This window comes from Protobothrops mucrosquamatus, unplaced genomic scaffold (assembly GCF_001527695.2).
Source record: "Protobothrops mucrosquamatus isolate PMUCROS unplaced genomic scaffold, P.Mucros_1.0 scaffold2677, whole genome shotgun sequence".
In the NCBI taxonomy this organism is placed as follows: Eukaryota; Metazoa; Chordata; class Lepidosauria; order Squamata; family Viperidae; genus Protobothrops; species Protobothrops mucrosquamatus.
This window is the reverse complement of record NW_015388724.1, coordinates 133,731-154,050: the sequence shown is the minus strand read 5'-3', so window position 1 is coordinate 154,050 and position 20,320 is coordinate 133,731. Positions and strand designations below refer to the sequence as shown.

The following is a 20,320-nucleotide window of genomic DNA, read 5'->3' as shown; positions in this document are numbered from 1 at the left end:
TATTCACTACGGAAAAAACCTTTTTGGTATCTCCATTATTATTATTATTTTCACAGTCTCACAGGCCCCAGAGAAGAACTGAAAAAGATGCTGTTTCAATGAGGATGTCTTTGCTCTGTTTCCTCTCTCCAATTTCTTGAAAATTCCTTTCTTCGGTATAGATTTTTATGCATACCTTATTGCCAGGCTGCTGTTGAATTTTCTTAGAATTTGCTGAGGGGTGTTTTTCACTTTGCCATGTTGCTTTTGGTAGCCAAGCTACCTGCTACATACAATTATATTATAAAGAGCTCAACATCTTGGCTAGCTTGTAACTCAGGTAAGTACCGGAACCTCATATTCTCATCTGAGACTTTCATCCTTAAGAGAAAGAAAGGAGGGAGGGAGGGAGGGAGGAAGGAAGGAAGGAAGGAATTCCAAGCTCTCTTCCTAGCCTAAGATTTGGACATTAAACAAGGTGAACTGCCTTCAATTCATCCACTGATCAAGCTACCAGAACAGGAAGAGTAGATATACTAAGTTGCTGTACGGTCCAGGTAATTCTAGTAAAGCCTTTTTGCACAAACAGACAGGAAAGCGTCATGTTTATCAAGGCCTCCAACTGAACAATGTGGGCTTCCCTTCACCAGACAGGAAGCAATGATGGCGGAAGGAACAGCTTCTCGTGGTGAATGTGAGAACCCTTTGTATGGTTCTGCATCCTCAACAAACTTGAAACAGGGATCATCTTGAATATTCTGGCAACCCTCTGACTTGTGCTTGATCTGGAGAAGACTCCAGCAGAACATACAATCCACATGTAAGTGTAGATTCTTCTCCGCTTTAAATTTGTTGCGTTGCAGTATCTGTTCCGTCTGGAGCTGGTGCAAGCTAACTAGTGTTCATCCAGAACATCCCATCCTTAAAATGCCTGTTTCCTGGCAACGTCCGCCTTGCTGCACAATCACACATCTGAGGTTCGGATGTTTTCATCCTCCAAGTCAATCAGAAAGCGGTGCTCTTTAAAGCTCTGGGGTTCCGACCTGTGTCGGATACGCCTGACCTGGGTCTCACCAGCATCTCGTTCAGCAGACACAGGGGCAAACCCAGAGTTGCTCAGCTCTTCAGCCTGTTCCTTGGATGCTGGCTGTTGCTTCTCCTCCAACTGTGGCACAGGCATCCAGGGCAGCCAGCAAGAAGTGGAGGGACCTTTGTGACCAACCCTGGACTCCTCTCCTCGCTGCTTTAGCCACGCAATGGACGACGTGGTGGAGCTGGACAAGGTGGGACTTCCTCGTTTATCCATTGACACTGATCTCACCAAAGGCATTTCCTGCAAGACAAAAACCAGAAGATTAGTGCCAGCTAAGAATCAATACAGGTAGTCTTCCTCATTCTTCATCATGGGGCTGAGGTTGATGAGAGTTAGACTTTAATCATTTACTAAGATACTTCACCCATGCCATCGGCTCCTCGGCTTAAAACGAACAGAGACAAATCTCAAAATTTGGGGAATGGGAAAGAGAGTTAAAAGGTTTTTGGAGCTTGGATTGTTTGACAAGAAGTTACCTAACTCTAAAGTTTGGCCAAATGTCTCATGATAATGGCCCAAAGCTGCAGATAGCTTACTGACCCACGCCTCTAATTTTCCCTGTCCTTCGTTCCCTGCAGTCCATTTGTGCTCTTGTTATTTACGGTATGTATTTATTTATTCAGAGGGCTGGAGAAAACTCTTCTGGAAATGAGCTCTTTTTCAAATGTTTGCTTGACATTATGAAAACAGATGACCTCCGCTTCAAAGAAGCAAAACAAAAACAGCGAACTGATGCCGTAGTCAAAGTGGAAAGAATTTGACCTACTCTGGGACAGCTCTTTAATGCCTGCACCGCACCCGAAATCTCTTTGATCCAACTTTTCATGTCTTCAGGGCTGTAGGCCTATGGGAAAAGAAAAGGAAAAAGACACCATCTAGAGCACTGTGAAGTGAAATTCGTGGATATTTTCTGATGAATTAGTTTCTTTGTTAAAATCAGAAAAAGTCTGTTTCACATTCCTTTACACCTAGACCCATTAAGTTCTCCACTTGTGTCAGAAGCACCAAGGCACATCAGGGTTGAAAGGATTAAACTGGAGGTCCCCAAACTTTTGGGCACCAGGGACCGGTTCCTTGGAGAGAGGTTTTTCCACGGACCAGAGGGGGCGTGGTTTTGTGTGCTGCCTGCATCCCACGGATGGGGCTTTGCTTGTTTGTGTGAACTGGTTGCTGGCATGCTGCAGCCCGGTACCGATCCACGGACCGGAGGTTGAGGACCCCTGAATTAGACGGTGACATCACCGTTGCCCTGGAGACCCCCAGTGGAGGGCTCTTTTCATGTCCCCAGCAGAGCTAGAGTGAAGGATGGGAGCTCAAGCCCGCCCCACAGCAGCACTCGGGTCTCAAACGCAAGCTTGCTAAAATTCATCCCAGTGTCCTAACCACACAAGTCACCATACTCTTCACTCATTAGGTCCCCAACCCTCACGGTTCCTAACAATTCCTAATTAGGTCTTATGTTATGACTTAGCAATTAGGAATCGTTAGGAATTGTCAGGATTGGAGACCTAATGGGTCACAAGAGTATATGTGTGGTTAGGACGCTGGGATGGATTTCAGCAAGCCTGCACTCGGGATTCCCTAGTTCAGATTTAATCTTTTTATAAGCTTGAATTGTTGACTTCTGTTCAAATGTGGCATCTCTTAAGGAACCTAACAGGTGGGTAGAAGTGAGGAAAGGCCCTTTCTAAACCTTTTTGCCTAAATTTTCAATGTCTTATTTAAGTTCTGGCCACTATGGAAAGATCCACCAGAGGGCAGATATGAGATCTGGAACTAAATGTGATGCATGTATATGAATCCCACTTAGCAAAAATGCAGATCTTGCTAGATTCTGATTAATACGTTTTTTAAAAAATAGAAGTGGCTAATCTAACACAGAGATAGATCCCCAACCAGGGACCGATTCCGTGGAGAGAGGTTTTTCCACGGACCAGAGAGTGTGTGGTTTTGTGTGCTGCCTGCAACTCACGGATGGGGCTTTGCTTGTTTGTGCAGACCGGTTGTTGGCATGACGCGGCCCAGTACCGGTCCACGGATCGGGGGTTGGGGACCCCTGATCTAACAAACTACGAATGAAACCTCTCATTCTGCCCTCTGGATGAATTCTGCCTGGATTAATAGCTGGAACGCGATATCCTGAAGTTTTAAAAAGCCCTTAAAATACAACTTCTGCAAGTCCTTTATGAAGCTAATAGATCTTTGGTTGTAATTGCGTGATGCTAATATTAATGGTTGTGCTAACATTAGGAAATGTCTTGTTTTTATTACTTTACTGTTTTCTTTTGATAGTGGCTGATATTGCAAAGATTGGATGCTGAAGGGTATTATATTGTATTGATTTACAGTACTGCATTTAGCCGTAAGCACACATTAAATTAACATCACTACAGCCCTAGGACTATGCACCACGCAAGGTCAACAGACAACCCTATGGGTGGCTAATGACTGGCTATTTGCATTTAAATTAATTGCTTTAGTACCCAGAAAATAAATAAATAAATATGTACACACTAGACCGGAAAGGACAAAAAGAAAAAAGAAAAAGACAGTGGAATCACAACTAAAACATTCAGGGAAAGGAACTATTTTTTGCTACTCTGATTCTTCCTCCTCCAGCTGTTGCTCTCCAGATGTATAGGAAATGTCTTTGACTCCATTGGCTGAGAATTCTATACTCAGGTTAAAGGTTTAGGCCAGGGGTAGTCAACCTTGGCTCTTTTATGACTCGTGGACTTCAATTCCCAGAATTCCTGAGCCAGCTTGGCTGGCTCACGGATTCTGGGAGTTGAAGTCCACGAGTCATAAAAGAGCCAAGGTTGACTACCCCTGGTTTAGGCAATTGCTGCAACAAGGAGACAAGATTAAGCCAGACTAGGAACAGCCCATCTTTCTTATCCTGGAAGCCACAACTCATTTGTTGGGCTACGGTCAACTGTCTCCAGAGACCATCCATGTACAGTGGGGAGGCTACCATCTTCATCATCAATTTCCATTGATACCTTAAGTCAGGAAAAAGTATGTTGCTTGCTTAACTAATTATAGGGACCCTGGAAAAGGGGATGGAGAGCTACATGCAAGACTGAAGCTTATCCATCCCTACCTTAAAAAGATGTGCACCATCAGGTGAGTCTGGCAAATTGGAGTAGGATCCTTTGGTGCTCAGCTAAGGGAAGCAGGTCAGGTGGGTTCTCCATTATCTCATGCTTTCTCAGGTGCAAGCAACCAGAATAGCTTTGAGAATGGGTCAGAGGGGTTTTTTTTTATTGTTGATCACCAGCTTACAAGAATCTCTCTAGACTGCACAGACTCTCCAGACTTGGGAAGATCAGATGGAACCTAAGGGTTTGACCTCAAACATTTCTTCCCCCAGACTCTGAGCTGAAATGTCTTTTAACTCCCCCTGTCAGGGCTTCCTCTCCTTCAGTTGGTGGCTCTACCATATACTTTAATTCAGGGGTCTCCAAACTTGGCAAGTTGGAAGACTTGTGGGCTTCCAATCCATGGCTGGCTGAAGAATTCTGGGATCTGAAGTCCACAAGTCTTAAAGTCGCTAAGTTCGGAGAGCACTGCTTTAATCGAAAAGCACTCAAGGCTCGTGTAGCTGGAGACCGCAGGAATACACACTAGCCAAAATGCACACTCTTGCAGAACCACCGTTTTCCTCAAATAGATGGGAGCCACGCTCTCTTGCACAACTGCTCCCCACACAGTTGCTTACCCAGTAAACAAAACACAACCAAGCGTAACTCCTGGGCAGGTGCAAAACAAGCCAGCAATCTGCATTGCAAAGGCCATTCTTAAAATCATCTGCCACCTACTCCATTGATTCTGCTCTTCCCTTCCAAATCATTCGCACACAAATTCACATTCATAGAGGTACACCAATTCCCAGGCACACTTTTCTGTGTCCTGCACACTTAAGTTTGCCCTCCACAGAATCTGAGCTGAGTCATTGCAAAAGATGGAAAATAACGTGACCTCCACCTGGATTTCCTACTATTTAAAGCACCCGCGGGAGAGTGCAAATGAAAGAAAATAGCCAGTGAGGACATTTTCTGTGCTGTTTGAGAAAAATAGGCCAAGTTTTCTGGGACCTCTTCAAGCTACAGGCTTTGCACGATTAGACATGATAGCCGTGTTCCAGTATCTCAGGGGCTGCCCCAAAGAAGAAGGAGTCAAGCTATTCTCCAAAGCGCCTGAAGGCAGGACAAGAAGCAACGGGTGGAAACTGATCAAGGAGAGAGAAGCAACCTAGAACTAAGGAGAAACTTCCTGGCAGTTAGAACAATTAACCAGTGGAACAACCTGCCTCCAGAAGCTGTGAATGCTCCAACACTGGAAGTTTTTAAGAAGAGACTGGGCAGCCATTTGTCCGAAATGGTATAGGGTTTCCTGCCTGAGCAGGAGGTTGGACTAGATGGCCTCCAAGGTCCCTTCCAACTTTACTATTATTATTATTATTATTATTATTATTATTATTATTATTATTATTATTATTATTATTATTATTATTATTATTATTATTATTATTGATCATCGCACAGTCAGCCAGATGTTCAGACTGGATTTGGCATTTTTGTCTACCTATCGAATCCTTCCCAAGGACCTGGGATAGGCAGATGTGGATGTTTGATGGTATTACAGATATCGTCGCAGGATGGAAGCAGTTCCTAGTAAGGCTGCCTTTTGCAATTGACTAATGGTGAATTTGTCAATGCCAATGGTGTTCAAGTGGTGCTCCAGTTGTTTTGGGATTGCACCCAAGGCGCCTATTACTATTGGTACTACCTTTGCTTGCTTTTGCCACAGTCTTTCTATTTCTATTTGTAGGTCTTTGTATTTTGTTATCTTCTCCAGTTCTTTCTCGTCTATTCTGCTGTCTCCAGGCATTGCCACGTCCACTATCCAGACTTTTTTGTCTTTCTTATCATTATATTATTATTATTATTATTATTATTATTATTATTATTATTATTATTATTATTATTATTATTATATCACAAGAAAAGAACTAGGGGTGACATGATAACAGTGTTCCAATATCTATGGGGCTGCCACAAAGAAGAGGGGGTCAACCTATTCTCCAAAGCATCTGAGGGCAGGACAAGAAGTAATGGATGGAAGCTTATCAAAGACAGATCTAACCTAGAACTAAGGAGAAAACTTCCTGACAGTGGAAATTTCTGAAGGAAATGCCTTCAGAAGCTGTGGGTGCTCCATCACTGGAGGTTTTTAAGAAGAGACTGGACAGCCATTTATCTGAAGTGGAAAAGGTCTCCTGCTTGAGCAGGGGGTTGGACTAGGAGAACTTCAATGTCCTTTCCAACTCTATTATTCTTATTTTTATTCTTAATCCTTAGCGTACCCCTAAGCTCAGACCTTCAACAAAGCATCCATGGGCACCAAAGGTACACCTGGACAACTCTTTTGGTGTTTGACTCTGCCCCACCTTGACCTCCTCTGTTTCTAAGCCGTTCTTCGAATCCAAAGGGAGAGAAAATGATGTGTGGAAAAACACACTATTAGCCACAACCCATCAGAAGTTGTGGGAGCTTCATCACTGGAAGCTTTCAAGAAGCGACTGGACTGGCATCTGTCAGAAATGGTGTAGAGCAGGGGTCGTCAACCTTGGCTCTTTTATGACTCGTGGACTTCAACTCCCAGAATTCCTGAGCCAGCTAAGCTGGCTCAGGAATTCTGGGAGTTGAAGTCCACGAGTCATAAAAGAGCCAAGGTTGACGACCCCTGGTGTAGAGTCTCCTGCTTGGGCGTAGAGTTGGACTAGATGACCTACAACAGGGGTCTTCAAACTTGGCCCTTTTATGACTTGTGGACTTCAACTCCCAGAATTCCTCAGCCAGGCACGCGCCATAAAAGGGCCAAGTTTGAGGACCCCTGACCTACAAGGTCCCTTCCAGCTCTGTTATTCTGTTCTATTCACTGTCATCGACTCAATTTGCAAAAAGCCCCTAAGGCTATCTTAGAAAAGAACACTGAACGGTTGAAGGCTGAGGATTTGCCCATCACTCCAAAAGTACAGAGAGGAATGGGGTAGGGGAAGGGGCCCGAGGGGTGGCAGTTGCATTCTGCTTAATTGGTGCATTATAACTTAGTTAAGTTTCCCATGTCAGTCACTGTGCAAATATGCAGCCCTCTTCCCCACAAGGCTTTTATTTGGAGTATGGCTGAAAAACATTGTCCAAATTCCAAAAGTGTTCTTGGGGAGACAGGCGTTGAATTAGCTCAAATTAATTCAAAACAAACCTGTTTGCAGTCTGCAGATTTCAAAAGAGGACTTCAGCTGTCTCAGATCTTGGACAGCCATTGACTGCAATTCAGATCGTCACGATTATTTTGACTTTTCAATCTGAGAAATGCTGGGAGAGTAGGCTCTCGGTCGCTGATGGTTTTCAAGAAAAAAAAGGGGACAACCATTTGTCTGGGATGGAATAAGGACTCCTGCCTAAGGCAGGGGGTTAGACTAGAAGACCTCTGAGGTGCCTTCCAGCCTGTGATTCTATGAATTTCAGGCGGTGGTACTTAAAAAAAGGATGCAAGATATTCTTGACAAGAAGATATTGCATCTCTCCAGAATTCTTCTAGACAAGCACCCTATGAGATTATCTTGAGAATTTTGTATTAATTTTTGAGAACATTTCTAGAGTCTCAATAAAGGAGAATATTGGTGCTTGGGGGTCTCTGAGCGTGGTCGTTTTCTTGCAGATGTTACCTAGTTTGAGTAATGAAACACCTGCAAGAAAACAACCAAGCTCAGAGACCACCAAGGACCCCTCATTTTTAGTGTCTGTAAAGTGCTTTCTCTCAGTTGCACACAACTCTTCGTTTCCTAATATCTGGTGCTTGCTAAATGTTGTCCCAACACACACCTGAAAAGCATTTCGTATCTGGGGAAAGCTCTCTTACTGCAATCTTACATAAATCCCCGTGTTTATGGCTCTGTTCTACACCTGGACAAATAACTTTCATGACGAATATGATGAAATGAAGAAGTGAAACTGTGGCAATAGCTGGATTCTCGCACTTCATCTCTCCCTAGGCTAAAATGGACTGTGTATTAAGTCTCACCTCGTTTACCCTTTCTGCTTGACAGCCTGTCAACAAAGCAACCAGTTTGGCAGGGGGAGAATGCCTTCAACTGTCACAAAGCTAAATTGATGGCCTCGCAAACTAAATTAAAAAACACTGCCTTCTCCACGAGGAATCCATTTTTAAACACGCGAAGATTTACCAGCCTTGTAGGACGTTCTGAAACCTTCAACAAGGAAAACCTGCTAGGAAGTTCTATGGATGGTCTTCTAAAATGCCCAGCATCCTGACTTCAGTGAACAGAAGGCGTATAGAAACCAGACCCCAATGCCTGGAAAGGAGTTGGAATCCCAGTGATGTTCCTTCGTAGACCCACATTTAGAACATCTTGCCTTCTGAATGTGGGATGCCTTCAACTTCCTGTTCTTCAGGAAGACTGGTTATTCTGCAAGGCCTTTGAACTCTAAATGGCGAGAGGACAACCTTGTAATTAGCTGGCTAGTGTACTTGCGTATACTATTTGTGAATATCTGGGATTTTTTGTTTGATTTTCTACCTTCCTGAAGGAGAATTATAGAGCTGAAAGAACCACAAGGATCTTCCATCCTCTGCAATGGGCAGGGAACCACTGAAATAATTTATGAGTGATGACTGTCCAGCTTCTTCTTGCGAGCCTCAGAGATGGAAAACTGGTGTCCATAGATACATCTGTTGTACAAATATTATGGCCAAGAGGTTTTTCTTTTTCTTTTAATTAGATAGTGTAAGTTGTAACCATTATTTTTGGTCCTACGTACTAGGGCCATGGCAAATAGTTCTTGACCATGTTCCCTGTAGCTCTCCTTTATGTACCTGAACATGCCAATCAAATGAGAGTATGGAAAATGTTGTAGGCATAAAATGCAGTTATGAAGAAATAGGTAAAAAAAAGATTAAAAAAAACTGGAAGAAGAGTACAACACAGCTGAGAACACCCTAACCAGGACACAAACTATGAAGCTACTCCAGTAGTGCTAACATACCTTCTTCACCTTCAAAAGAGAAACGTATGAGCAAATAAAAGGGACAGTGGGATCCCCAGTATCAGGAGTCATTGCAGAAACTGTCCTGCAAAACTGCCCTGCAGTTATTGACAATTACTTCAGCTCTCATGGAAAATCAACAAGAAAATAGTCATAAATTTCACAGAACTGTGACATTAGAAGAAACATAAGGATTAGCTAATCCAAGCAGAGAGAAAGAAAAATCAGAAAGAAGAGTTGAGAGGCCCATATAATTCTTCTACTCTCAATTTCTTGAATTGAATCTGACTTCAGGTTTCCATTCAGATACTTTTCATGTATGGTCAAATATATTCGAGTGATCACAAGCTTCAGTTCAAAACGAGGAAACAGGTAGCCCTCCTCTAATTGTTGAACTACAAATCCCAGCACCCATCATCACTGGCCATGCTGAAAGTTACAGCTCAGCAACATCTGGAAGTTTCGCAATCTGTAAAATTCTTTGGAAGAAGGCTTAAACAACTTCCAGACAATGGAAATTTGCAAGACCGCGTTTCCTATATCGTAATACATATATTTTACCTGGATATAGAAGGTCCGGTAGCTTGTTATAATTTCGAAGAGATTGTCCCTCATTAGAAGGTCACTTGAAAAACAACAACAACAACAAAAAAGAAGTATTAACCTTAACATTAACTGCACGTTTTTCTGAATGCCAACTTCTCTAAAGAAGTAATTCAATATTAATATTAACTGAAATTGGAATCGGTGGCTTTGATTGGTGTTGTGTCTGAGGCTCTCACCGGGATGATCCTTCAACTGAATAGGTCTCAGGAGCAACATACAATGCCTTAATGAGACACATTGTATTGGATCACCTCTATATCAAAAAGCATCTTATGGGAGGGAAGTTCAGGTACCATTTTTATTTATTTATTTATTTATTTATTGAATTTATATACCGCCCTATCTCCCTTACGGGACTCAGGGCAGTGAACAGGCGATAATAAAAACCATGATAAATATAGGCAGTTCTAAAATCAAATTAAATAACGGGCCTGTTCTAAAAACACACCCATACAAAAAACCCCATTAAAACATAATCAAACTACGCCAGGCCGGCCGCACGGAATAGATGGGCCTTCAGGGCTCGGCGAAAAAGGCGCAGGTCCGCAACTGTACGTAGGTCGGGGGGTAGGTCATTCCAGAGGGCAGGAGCTGCCACAGAGAAGGCTCTCCCCCTGGGGGTCGCCAGCCGGCATTGTCTGGCCGACGGCACCCTAAGGAGGCCCNCCTCTCTGTGGGAGCGGACTGGTCGAAGGGAGGTGTTTGGTAGGAGGCGGTCTTGCAAATACCTAGGTCCATTGCCATGGAGCGCTTTAAAGGTTGTTACTAACACCTTGAAGTGCACCCGGAAGGCCACAGGCAGCCAGTGCAGCTCGCGCAGGAGAGGTGTTACATGGGAGTATCTAGAGGCCCCCAGGATCCCCCGGGCGGCCACATTCTGAACTAGCTGGAGCCTCCAGGTGCACCTCAAGGGGAGCCCCATGTAGAGAGCGTTGCAATAGTCCAGGCGGGAAACAACGAGGGCTTGAGTGACCGTGCGTAGAGCCCAGTGAAATGAGTTGGTGTCGTGGTTTGTGTGAGATGGCACACAAACCAAAGCAGAACATTCCCTGTCTCTAAATACGGACCCATTCTGCAAGCTATTTGGCAGAACAAATGCCAACGCTAAAGATAAAATGCCCAAATATCAAGAACACTCCTACCCAGATTTGACGAGACATTCATGAGTCTTCAGAACATCCTTCAGGAGGATTGACCGCAAGGGCTCTTTATCCTGACAAGAGAAGCAAATCCAACAGGGCAGTGCAAAATTAGCCAACAGATGAGAGCAGATACTGTGTGGGTTGGAAGGTAGATGAAAAGCCAAGAATAACATTTATAAATGACACAATATTCAATATTGTTTTTTTTAGCAAAGATACAACTGTGGAATGATACATCTGTGGAAATGCATTGATTTGGGGGGATTACAATTAATTTCATCACCAATAACAGATGAACTACATTCTGGTCCCCAAAATGTGGGAGAAAAAAAAACCCCCTATCAGATCAGAAAATGAATCTTTGCTAGTTTTGTGCAACAGAGAAGCATGGCTTTTTGCTAACTGTCTTCAGTTACAACTTTCAAACATAACACTTGCATATTTTTTTTAACAATAGTGTTTTGCTCGTTTTTTCTTCTCGCAATGAACTTATGTTTCAGTTTTGGTATCTGTTGTTTTAAAGCGTTTCTTGGGTTAGTGCGATGGATTAATTTAAGACTAGTTTAGTATTCTCTTGCAGACCTAGTTCTTACATTATGCTAAGCGGGTGGCTTTCTTGGTTTTGATTCAGTCTGTTGCACAAATCCACCTGCAGGGGTTACTAACAATGGTTTATGGCTTAGCAAAGTTATGGGAATCCAGCCAATTATTGCTGAATCACCAACCCACAATTAAGCAGCCGTGTCATTGCATCCTTTATGAACCTAATCACTGCTAGAGAAAGAGAGTATAGAATAATCTCTTCCAAGTATTATATTACTTTTTTCTCTAAATGTTTTCTTCACCACGGACCCCTTTTAAATATCTTGCGTGGCCACAGACCATGACCACGGACCACCAAGATTTAACTCAAGATTTAAATCATAACATTTCTTCAAGCCTTCATGGACCCCTCTGATGACATCACGGCCCCCCCAGGGGTCCGCGGACCACAGGTTGAGAACCCCTGCTCTAAAACAACACAAGACCTGATCACAAGATCTTGAAGAAACTTAAAAGCTTCGGAGGCATCGGCAACACTTTTAACCCCTATCGGTCCTAATCTGATTTCACCACTGCAGACGTAGGACAAATATCCTTTTTTGATATCAAAATGAAATGTCCTTAGAAGAGCGTGGAGAACACCTCTTCTTGGTCCTAAGGAAGAGAATCTGCAGCCATCCGGGAAGAGAGAAAATGAGTCCAGATCACAGCTTTGAAAGGTCTGGATTGTTTACCTGCTCGCATTTGAAATAGTTGACAGAAGTTTCATCCAGCATGAAGTAACGACGCTTCCAGCTCTTTCTCTGAAAGACAAAAAGAATCCCTTTTAAAAGCCTTTAAATTGTTCTTCCAAATACTCCATGTAACACAGAGGACATTCTGAGCAGATTAATGGCTGTTAAGAACCTGCATTGGTTTTTTATATTTGTGTGGCCTGACTGAAGGTCCAGCTTCAGCTGCAGTGTGATGGCTGCCATCTTACGTGTCTACGGAGATTCTCAGTCGTCCAGATCAAGGTTTTCCCAAAGGTGCTTAACAAATGTCTCGCTTAGCATTGAAAATTTGGGTTCAATCAATGGTGGTTGTAAGTCAAGAGCTACTTGTATTTTCATTTTCTCTTTCCTTTCAGAATCTTTTCCTAACAACATCATCCCTTGACATTATCTCCTCGTCCAAAAACTATCCAGCGAGATAACGACCATGATAGTCAAAAAGACACTTACTACGTTCCCTTGCTTGACACAATAACCGCTCTTGAGGGCTACAGGTCCCACTGGTGTTTTGGTACCGGGGTTGTAACTCTGGGACCGCTTCAACAAAGGGTGAGATGAAAGCTCGTGGCCTTCAGAGCCATCTCCTCCATTCTGCAAGGGGAAAAAAAAGAGAAGGGAAGACAAGGGGGTCCTCAAACTTGGCCACTTTAAGACTTGTGGACTTCAACTCCCAGAATTTCCCAGCCAGCATTATCCAATACCAATTTAGTATTGAATTTTAGTTGATTAGATTCTTCTTTATAGGCTTGAATAAATCTTCTGTACCGCAACTTAACAAATAGTTCTGATCCTTTGCACCTGACAAGTGGGCATGATATGGGCATTCAGGAGTCAGAGGATATTCAGGAGGTTTCTGCCCCCGATTCACATATACCAGACATGTCAAACTCGCGATGTCACGTGACATCGCGCAACGTATCGAAGCTTTTTCGCCGTTGCCGGCAATGGGGTGGGCGTGGCTCCGGTATGATGAAACCGGCCCACGGGCCGGCAGTTTGACACCCCTGACATATATTCAGCCAAGATTCCCATGCAGAACCTGCGCTTATATTTAGTTCCACACAGACCTGGTTGCCCTAAGACTGCCCATTAATTTAATCTACATCTTTTCTACTTAAAGTTGCCAGGTTTTCAAGGAACACCCCTGCAGTTCTTCTTTCAACCACAGCTCCATGAATAAACATCACCTTGCTCATTAAACTAATCCGAGCTCACTAAGTTATTCCAAGAAAACGTACTTCTTCAGTGCAAAGACGTGCAACTGCCAATCCCAAGTTGCTGTCATTCCTGAAAAAGTTGGGTGAGGCTCCTACGGTCTTTACAAAGGTAGCCACCCAATGCTTCTTTTTAATACCGTAAAAGAGGAAACGCTGAAATACATGAGGAATAATCACAGTTGCTCTGTTTAATCTATTTAATTACTTGATATATTTTAATTAAACTTTATTTCATGTAGCTTTCTTCCTGGCCCCACCCTCTCCAGGATCGTCTCCCTTCCAAACTTTTTTGAAGTGCCCAGTGAAGAAAGCCACACAATGGCCACACACAATGGCCACACACAAGTCCTTGACTTAGAGGAAGGGCAACTTCTATTTCTTTCTATCTAAAACCACTTTTCCATTAGGAGGAACCATGGGGAATGTCAGGAGAGTGAAGATGGTGGCCACAACCACAAGAGCAATTAATTGTATCAGCACTTTGTCCTATCTATATAAATAAAAATGAAATGTTCGTTTGTTCAAAATCTTAAATCTCCGACAGTTCTTCACCGATTGCTTTGAAATTTTGACACAACGTTGCATTCGAATACGCGCGTGTTTTTTATATACCTATATTATATAGATGTCACACCTGTGACAGGTAAAAACATGCTTTTTTTGAAAAACAGCGCCATCTGTTGGGCGTAAAAGCAACACACGCTTTTACCAGACTGAGCCACAGCAACGCGTGGCTGGGTACAGCTAGTATTATATAAAATTAAAAGTGAATTGCTTTCCAAGGCAGTGTACAAAACAGTATACCGAGCCTTATGGCTTGTATAAATTGATATTTTTCAGCAGAATAGATATGGTTGAATGTATTCTGCTGTTCAGTGGAAAGAAAGCAGTTGTTGTGATTTCTGGCTGCAGAATTACCTTCCTGAAAACCTCATTATTATTTTTTTTCTAGGAAGCAAAGAACCTATTCGTTCCTTCAGAGTTGCAAAATCTGCTGAAATCTGTAGCCAGAATGGGGTTAAATCAGAGCGGAAGCAACTTCTGCATACCTCTCTCTCCACACCTTCAAGAATTAATCATGTTACTGCTAAGGATAAATTTCCAAGTTTGCAGAATCATGTATCCCTTGGAAAAGAGAGACTAACATTATTGGCTCCATCCCATTTTTTTATATATAAAAAACAAAAACCCAAGAGAACAGAGACCTCATTCTTGTGGAGTTTTTTTTCCCCTTGTTTTGAAGTTGGGGCAGAATATTTTCTCCCGAGAGAATAACGATCAGCAATTACAGAAAAGAAAAAGCATGAGGAAGAGGCAAAATAAGAATGTGAGGGGAATGGAGAAGGCAGAGAAAACTCATGGATTGGGTTCCAAAAACTGGGGCTGGGGGGTGGGGATTAATAGGAACAAGTCCTTTGCAATCTAGTTTTCCTTAAAGAGGGGTTGAATAAAGAGAGACACTTCAGGGTACAGCTTTGGTCTAGGACAGTGTTTCTCAACCTTGACAATTTTAAGGCATGTGGACTTCAACTCCCAGAATTCCACAGCCAGCAATGCTAGCTGTGGAATTCTGGGAGTTGAAGTCCACATGCCTTAAAATTGTCAAGGTTGAGAATTGCTGGCTGTGGAATTCTGGGAGTTGAAGTCCACATGCCTTAAAATTGTCAAGGTTGAGAAACACTGGTCTAGGACAAAGTGGGATGTTCTTTCTTACATAAATTACAAAAGTGCTTGCTTCGTGCTTTTTAGTAATTCCAGCTCTACAGATTCCCAAGAGACAGACACAATGCACCCCTGTGTGAACCACACTGTGTAGCTGGCTCCCTTGGTCAAGACGTCAGGCTCTCTGGCCTTGGAGAACCCATAACAAAAACCCTTCTGTCTTAGCCAACTTAGGCCTACCCTCCAGACAGTGGAGAGAGCCAAACACAGGCACACACACTTAGCCACCATCCAGCAGCCCACGATGATGACACTTGTCCTTTGTAAAAGAACAAGGCAAATGTAGCATCCAATGCAGATGCTCACAGACAGCCTGGCAGGAACTGAAATTTCCAAAACAGAGATGAAAAGGAAGGACTGGTAAGAGAAAATTAAGCTGGCAGGTAGGGAGAAAGAAGAGGTTGGCCGGTATATGGGGAAAAAAAAAGTAGATATTTTAAAAAGAGGAGGGGAATTCCATTGCAGAAAACAATCAAGCATCTTGATTTTTTTTTTCACGCACGCCCCATGGACCCTCTGGAGACAGCCCGTTGGGAAGATGCCATGAAAATGATTTCCTTGGGAAAGTTCCTTAGAGGATGCATGACGCAAAGTAACCCAGGTATAGGATGGTTCCTTCAACTTTCGATGGGCGGAAGGAAAGAAGGGATAGAAAGATGGAGGGAGGGAGAAGAGAAAGAGGATGGAGAGTAGGAGGGAGGAGGGAGGGAAGGAAGAACAGGAGGGAGGGAGGGAGAAAGAAAAGAAAGAAAGAAAGAGAGAGAGAGAGAGAGAGAGAGAGAGAGGAAGGAAGGAAGGAAGGAAGGAAAGAAAGAAAGAAAGAAAGAAAGAAAGAAAGAAAGAAAGAAAGAAAGAAAGAAAGAAAGAAAGAAAGAAAAGAAAAGAAAAGAAAAGTAGGCCAGAATCAGATGGGCAGGAAGACAAAAACGAGAAGAAGGTTGTGAGATTCTGTTAACGTAGCCTTACAATAAAATAGAATTATGTTGTCATTTTTCCTGTCTGGCCTACTTGGGAGGCTGACAGCATCTCACAAGCCTGAAAGTACAAATCTCTCAGCTTCGCTTTTTACCACCTGGCAAGTTAGTGCAGATCTTCCTTTCTAAGTTTCTTTCACTGCCCATTATTCAGCTGTGGGCTAACTCTCCTTTTATCTGATCATCCCTGAGGCGGCATCACTTTCCCTCGTCTCCCAAGGTCATTTCTACATACCAAATAATGCAACCATGAAAAGGCCACTTACAGGCTGGAGAAAAGGTCTTTTCCCAGCCCTACTCAATGAAAGACGCAGAGGAGACTCCCCTAAGACTCTACTGCACGTCTCTATCGGAAGCTGCAGACCTTCTCTGCCTTGTTCCTCCACAGCAAGTGGTCTGTCCGATTTTGTCTCACCTGGTTGACCGAGATGGGTGTCTGCACGACGACTCCTCCAATGATCTCAGTCTTATATGGGTGCCTTCCTGCTTCTGTGGCTAGCGACAAACTTCCATGCTTCGGCACCTAATGGAGTAAATAAAATAAATTACTATAGCTGACCAGGCTGAGCTCAAGGGTGGGGCCAACATGTCATCAGTCTGGAGTCAATATACATCCACAACAGACCTAAGTCCAGGCCTCTGTGAATCCCATTGATTCTTATTTAGCGCCAATTTGCCTTGACCGTTAGCAGATCAGATTCTTGTGTATAGGAGCATGAAATAAACTCACAGCACTAAAAAAAATACTACTTTAAAAAAAGATGTTGAGACTCTAGAAACAGAAGAGCAACAAAGGTGATCAGGGGACTGGAGGCTAAAACATATAAAGAAGGGCTGCTGGAATTGGGTATGTCCAGTTTAATGAAGAGAAGGACAAGGGGGGACATGATAGCACTGTTCCAATATCTCAGGGGCTGCCACAAAGAAGAGGGAGTCAAGCTATTTATTTTCCAAGGCACCTGAAGGCAGGACAAGCAGCAATGGATGGAAACTAATCAAGGAGAGAAACAACCTAGAATTAAGGAGAAATTTCCTGATAGTGAGAACAATTAATCAGTGGAACGACTTGCCTCCAGAAGTTGTGAATGCTCCAACACTGGAAATGTTGACCCCCTCCTTTTTGTAGGAGCCCCTCAGATATTGAAACACTGCTATCATGTCTCATCTAGTCCTTCTTTTCATTAGACTAGTCACTAGACATACCCAATGCCTGCATCCGTTCTTCATGTTTTAGCCTCCACCCCTTAATCATCTTTGTTGCTCTTCTCTGCACTCTTTCCAGAATCTCAAAATCTTTTTTATATTGTGGGTGATCAGAACTGGATGCACTATTCCACGTGTGGCCGTACTAAGGCTTTGTAAAGTGATACTTCACTTCCTTGCACGCCATTTATAGTTCTTAAGATATGAAGAAACCGTCTGCATGCATCATATAGGCCAGTGATGGCGAACCTTTTAGAGACTGAGTGCCCAAACTGCAATCCAAAACCCACTTATGCATCGTCGAGTGCCGGGTGGGTGTGGCCACAGTGGTAACACCAGACTGGGTGGGACTAAAAAGTTCAATCAATCAATTCCAACTTTGCAAGATCTTTTTTTTCCCCGCGAGAAGTTGAAATTAACTGATTGAACCTTTTTTTTTTTGCACACGGCGGCGGAGACCTAAAGCGAAAAGGTTTTATAAAACCCAGCTGAAGGCCTAGGACTGGGGCAACGGCACACGTGCCCACAGAGAGGGCTCTGAGTGCCACCTCTGGCACCCGTGCCAGAGGTTCGCCACCACTGATATAGGCTATGAAGCTCTTCTGCCTTGCTGGCAGATGGAGGGAGAAAAATTTCTCTGGTCATCAGACTGACAGAGGAACAAACTTCAGAAAGATTTATAAAAGAGTTCTGGAGTCACTCAAGACAAATCCAGTCCCAGAGGGCTAATCTGATGGCTCATCTTCATATTAAGGTCAATATTATCTCTCAGCACCTTCTCTTCTCCTTCCTTTGAGAATCTGTTTTTTTTTTTTTTATCCCTCAGCGTAAGCTGTTTTATAACTGCAAAAATCACCAGGCTGTCATAAATTTGCCTTGTCAAATTTAGCAGCCCCGTTACAAATAAACAGAATGTAAAAAGCCTCCGTCAATGTCCTCGGCTGAAGAAGGAAATAACAGAAGTGTAATCCCAAACAGCTTGCACCATAATAAATAAATAAATGTCTCCAAAGTTCCATCAGGCTGTTTTGGGTTCTGATGCAATTAATTAGCGTGGCTTCCGCTTCAGAAAAAAAACAAAAAACAAAAAAAAAGATACCGCAGAAATACTGCAGCTACTTCCAATCTGCTCGAGTTATTGGACTACAGCTCCCATCTGTCCCTGCCAATACACCCAATGATGGAGCTGCAAAAAGATGACCGGTGCCAAAGCTCTGCAAAGTGGGGATGATGGAAATGGGAGCCCAACTCTGCTATGAGGCATGTATATCTGAGTTTTCTTTTTAAACTATATTTTAACTTGCCAGTGGTGCCAGCGTGTTCCAAAGCCTTTATATACCATGATCCATTCAAGGATGAAAGCTTTCAGTAGACTTAATACTGCCTAATTCAGAGCTAGATCATAAGTCAGTCCTGTGTTAAGGCAGACATCAGAGCCAAGATTCATAAATTACCCAGTCTTCTAAAGTGAGCATCTTATTCCATCTTCAGTAACTTGAAGCTAAGCTTCCTGTTATTATTACTGTATATTAATTTTTTCCCCTTGGGGACTAAAAACTTTAGTTTATTAAAACAAATGTCCAAACTTTTTTGGAGGATATTCTGCAGTCAACCTCATATATTTGTGCTTGGCAACTGTTGCCAACCTTCCTAAATGACGGAGTTGTTATCCTGGATGCTTCCCTTTTTCCCTTGTAGTTTCCTGGCCTTGCAGTAGGGCGGAAAGACAGGACCCCCCCAGGAGCTATAGAGACCAAAGCACCATGGCTTTCTACATGTCAATTTCACAGCTACATCTAACAGCAGTTGGCCTTTCCATAAGCACAACCCTTGCTTGCTTTTCCCCCCATCTGATAGCAGCAATTCATGGCTAAGTTGGGTGTCTGATGCTGGGTGGATTCTTCCTTTCGGAAAGGCAAAGGGCTGGGCTGGTAAAACTGGCTTTTTACTAGGCCAACACCCAAAAGGCCTGGATCCTTTCTTCTGCATCTGATCCAGCATGTAGCATTCTCAAACCACTGAAGCATCCATGCGCCAGTTTAAGTTCAAAGCCGGCTGAAAATCTGGTACAAAAACAGTGATGGGAAGTGATTCAGAGAACAGAAAAAGAGATCAACCTACAATTCTATCTCATTCTTCGATCTCCTTTTTTTTCCCGGTGGCCAAACCAATGCATCAGTGAAGGCCACAAGCTAAGCGTTAAGGAATGCTCGGTGCTGTGACCTTCAGCAACTGGAATCCCTGGTCCCATTGCCTTCTCTAGGCAAAGCCACACTGGTTACTACTACCGTCTGGCTTTAGAGCTTAGCACATGCTAGCTGACTTGTGTAATTGTAGCTCGGTGTGGTGCATGAAGCCAGCCCAGCCATTGTGAATAATAAAAAAATAAATATAATAAACTAAATATAATAAAATATGTTTAAATAAGACATGACTTAGAGCAGTGATGGCAAACCTTTTAAAGACCGAGTGCCCAAACTGTAACCCAAAACCCACTTATGCATCGTCGGGTGCCGGGTGGGTGTGGCCCATTGGGTGGGTGTGGCCCATTGGGTGGGCATGCCAGCGGTAGTAACAGCAGACTGGGTGGGACTAAAAAGTTCAATCAATTCCAACTTTGTAAGATCTTTTTTTTTTCCCGTGAGAAGTTGAAATTGACTGATTGATTGAACCTTTTTTTTTTTTTGCACACGGCGGCGGAGGCCTGAAGTGAAAAGGTTTTATAAAACCCAGCTGAAGGCCTAGGACTGGGGTGATGGTGCGCGTGCCCACAGAGAGGGCTCTGAGTGCCGCCTCTGGCACCCGTGCCATAGGTTCACCACCACTGACTTAGAGCAATGGGTGAAGTTGCTTGCACGTTAGCGGTCGTCTTTGTATTTTAGGACAATGATTGTTGCAAACTAGCAATGTTTTATGGGAAAAGATAAATACTTTCATTGTCCTAGCAATCAAGTTCAACAGATGCAGTGTGCCCCGTCTAGGTTTATTACATGGAA

The 20,320-nt window shown here is 43.2% G+C and overlaps 1 protein-coding gene across 1 annotated transcript in view; it reads right to left on the bottom strand.

Moving 5' to 3' along the window:
• Window positions 1-768: 768 nt before the first annotated feature.
• PLEKHA2 (pleckstrin homology domain containing A2) overlaps window positions 769-20,320 on the bottom strand; it is a 31,385-nt gene continuing 11,833 nt past the window's right edge. Inside the window, exons 5-11 of the mRNA XM_015825522.1 lie at window positions 16,537-16,644; window positions 12,659-12,799; window positions 12,170-12,238; window positions 10,893-10,963; window positions 9,706-9,769; window positions 1,839-1,916; window positions 769-1,312 (exon numbers count right to left, since the gene is read on the bottom strand). Of these exons, the coding sequence (XP_015681008.1) occupies window positions 944-1,312; window positions 1,839-1,916; window positions 9,706-9,769; window positions 10,893-10,963; window positions 12,170-12,238; window positions 12,659-12,799; window positions 16,537-16,644 (900 nt within the window). The 3' untranslated portion in view covers window positions 769-943. The remainder of the gene's footprint in view (window positions 1,313-1,838; window positions 1,917-9,705; window positions 9,770-10,892; window positions 10,964-12,169; window positions 12,239-12,658; window positions 12,800-16,536; window positions 16,645-20,320) is intronic.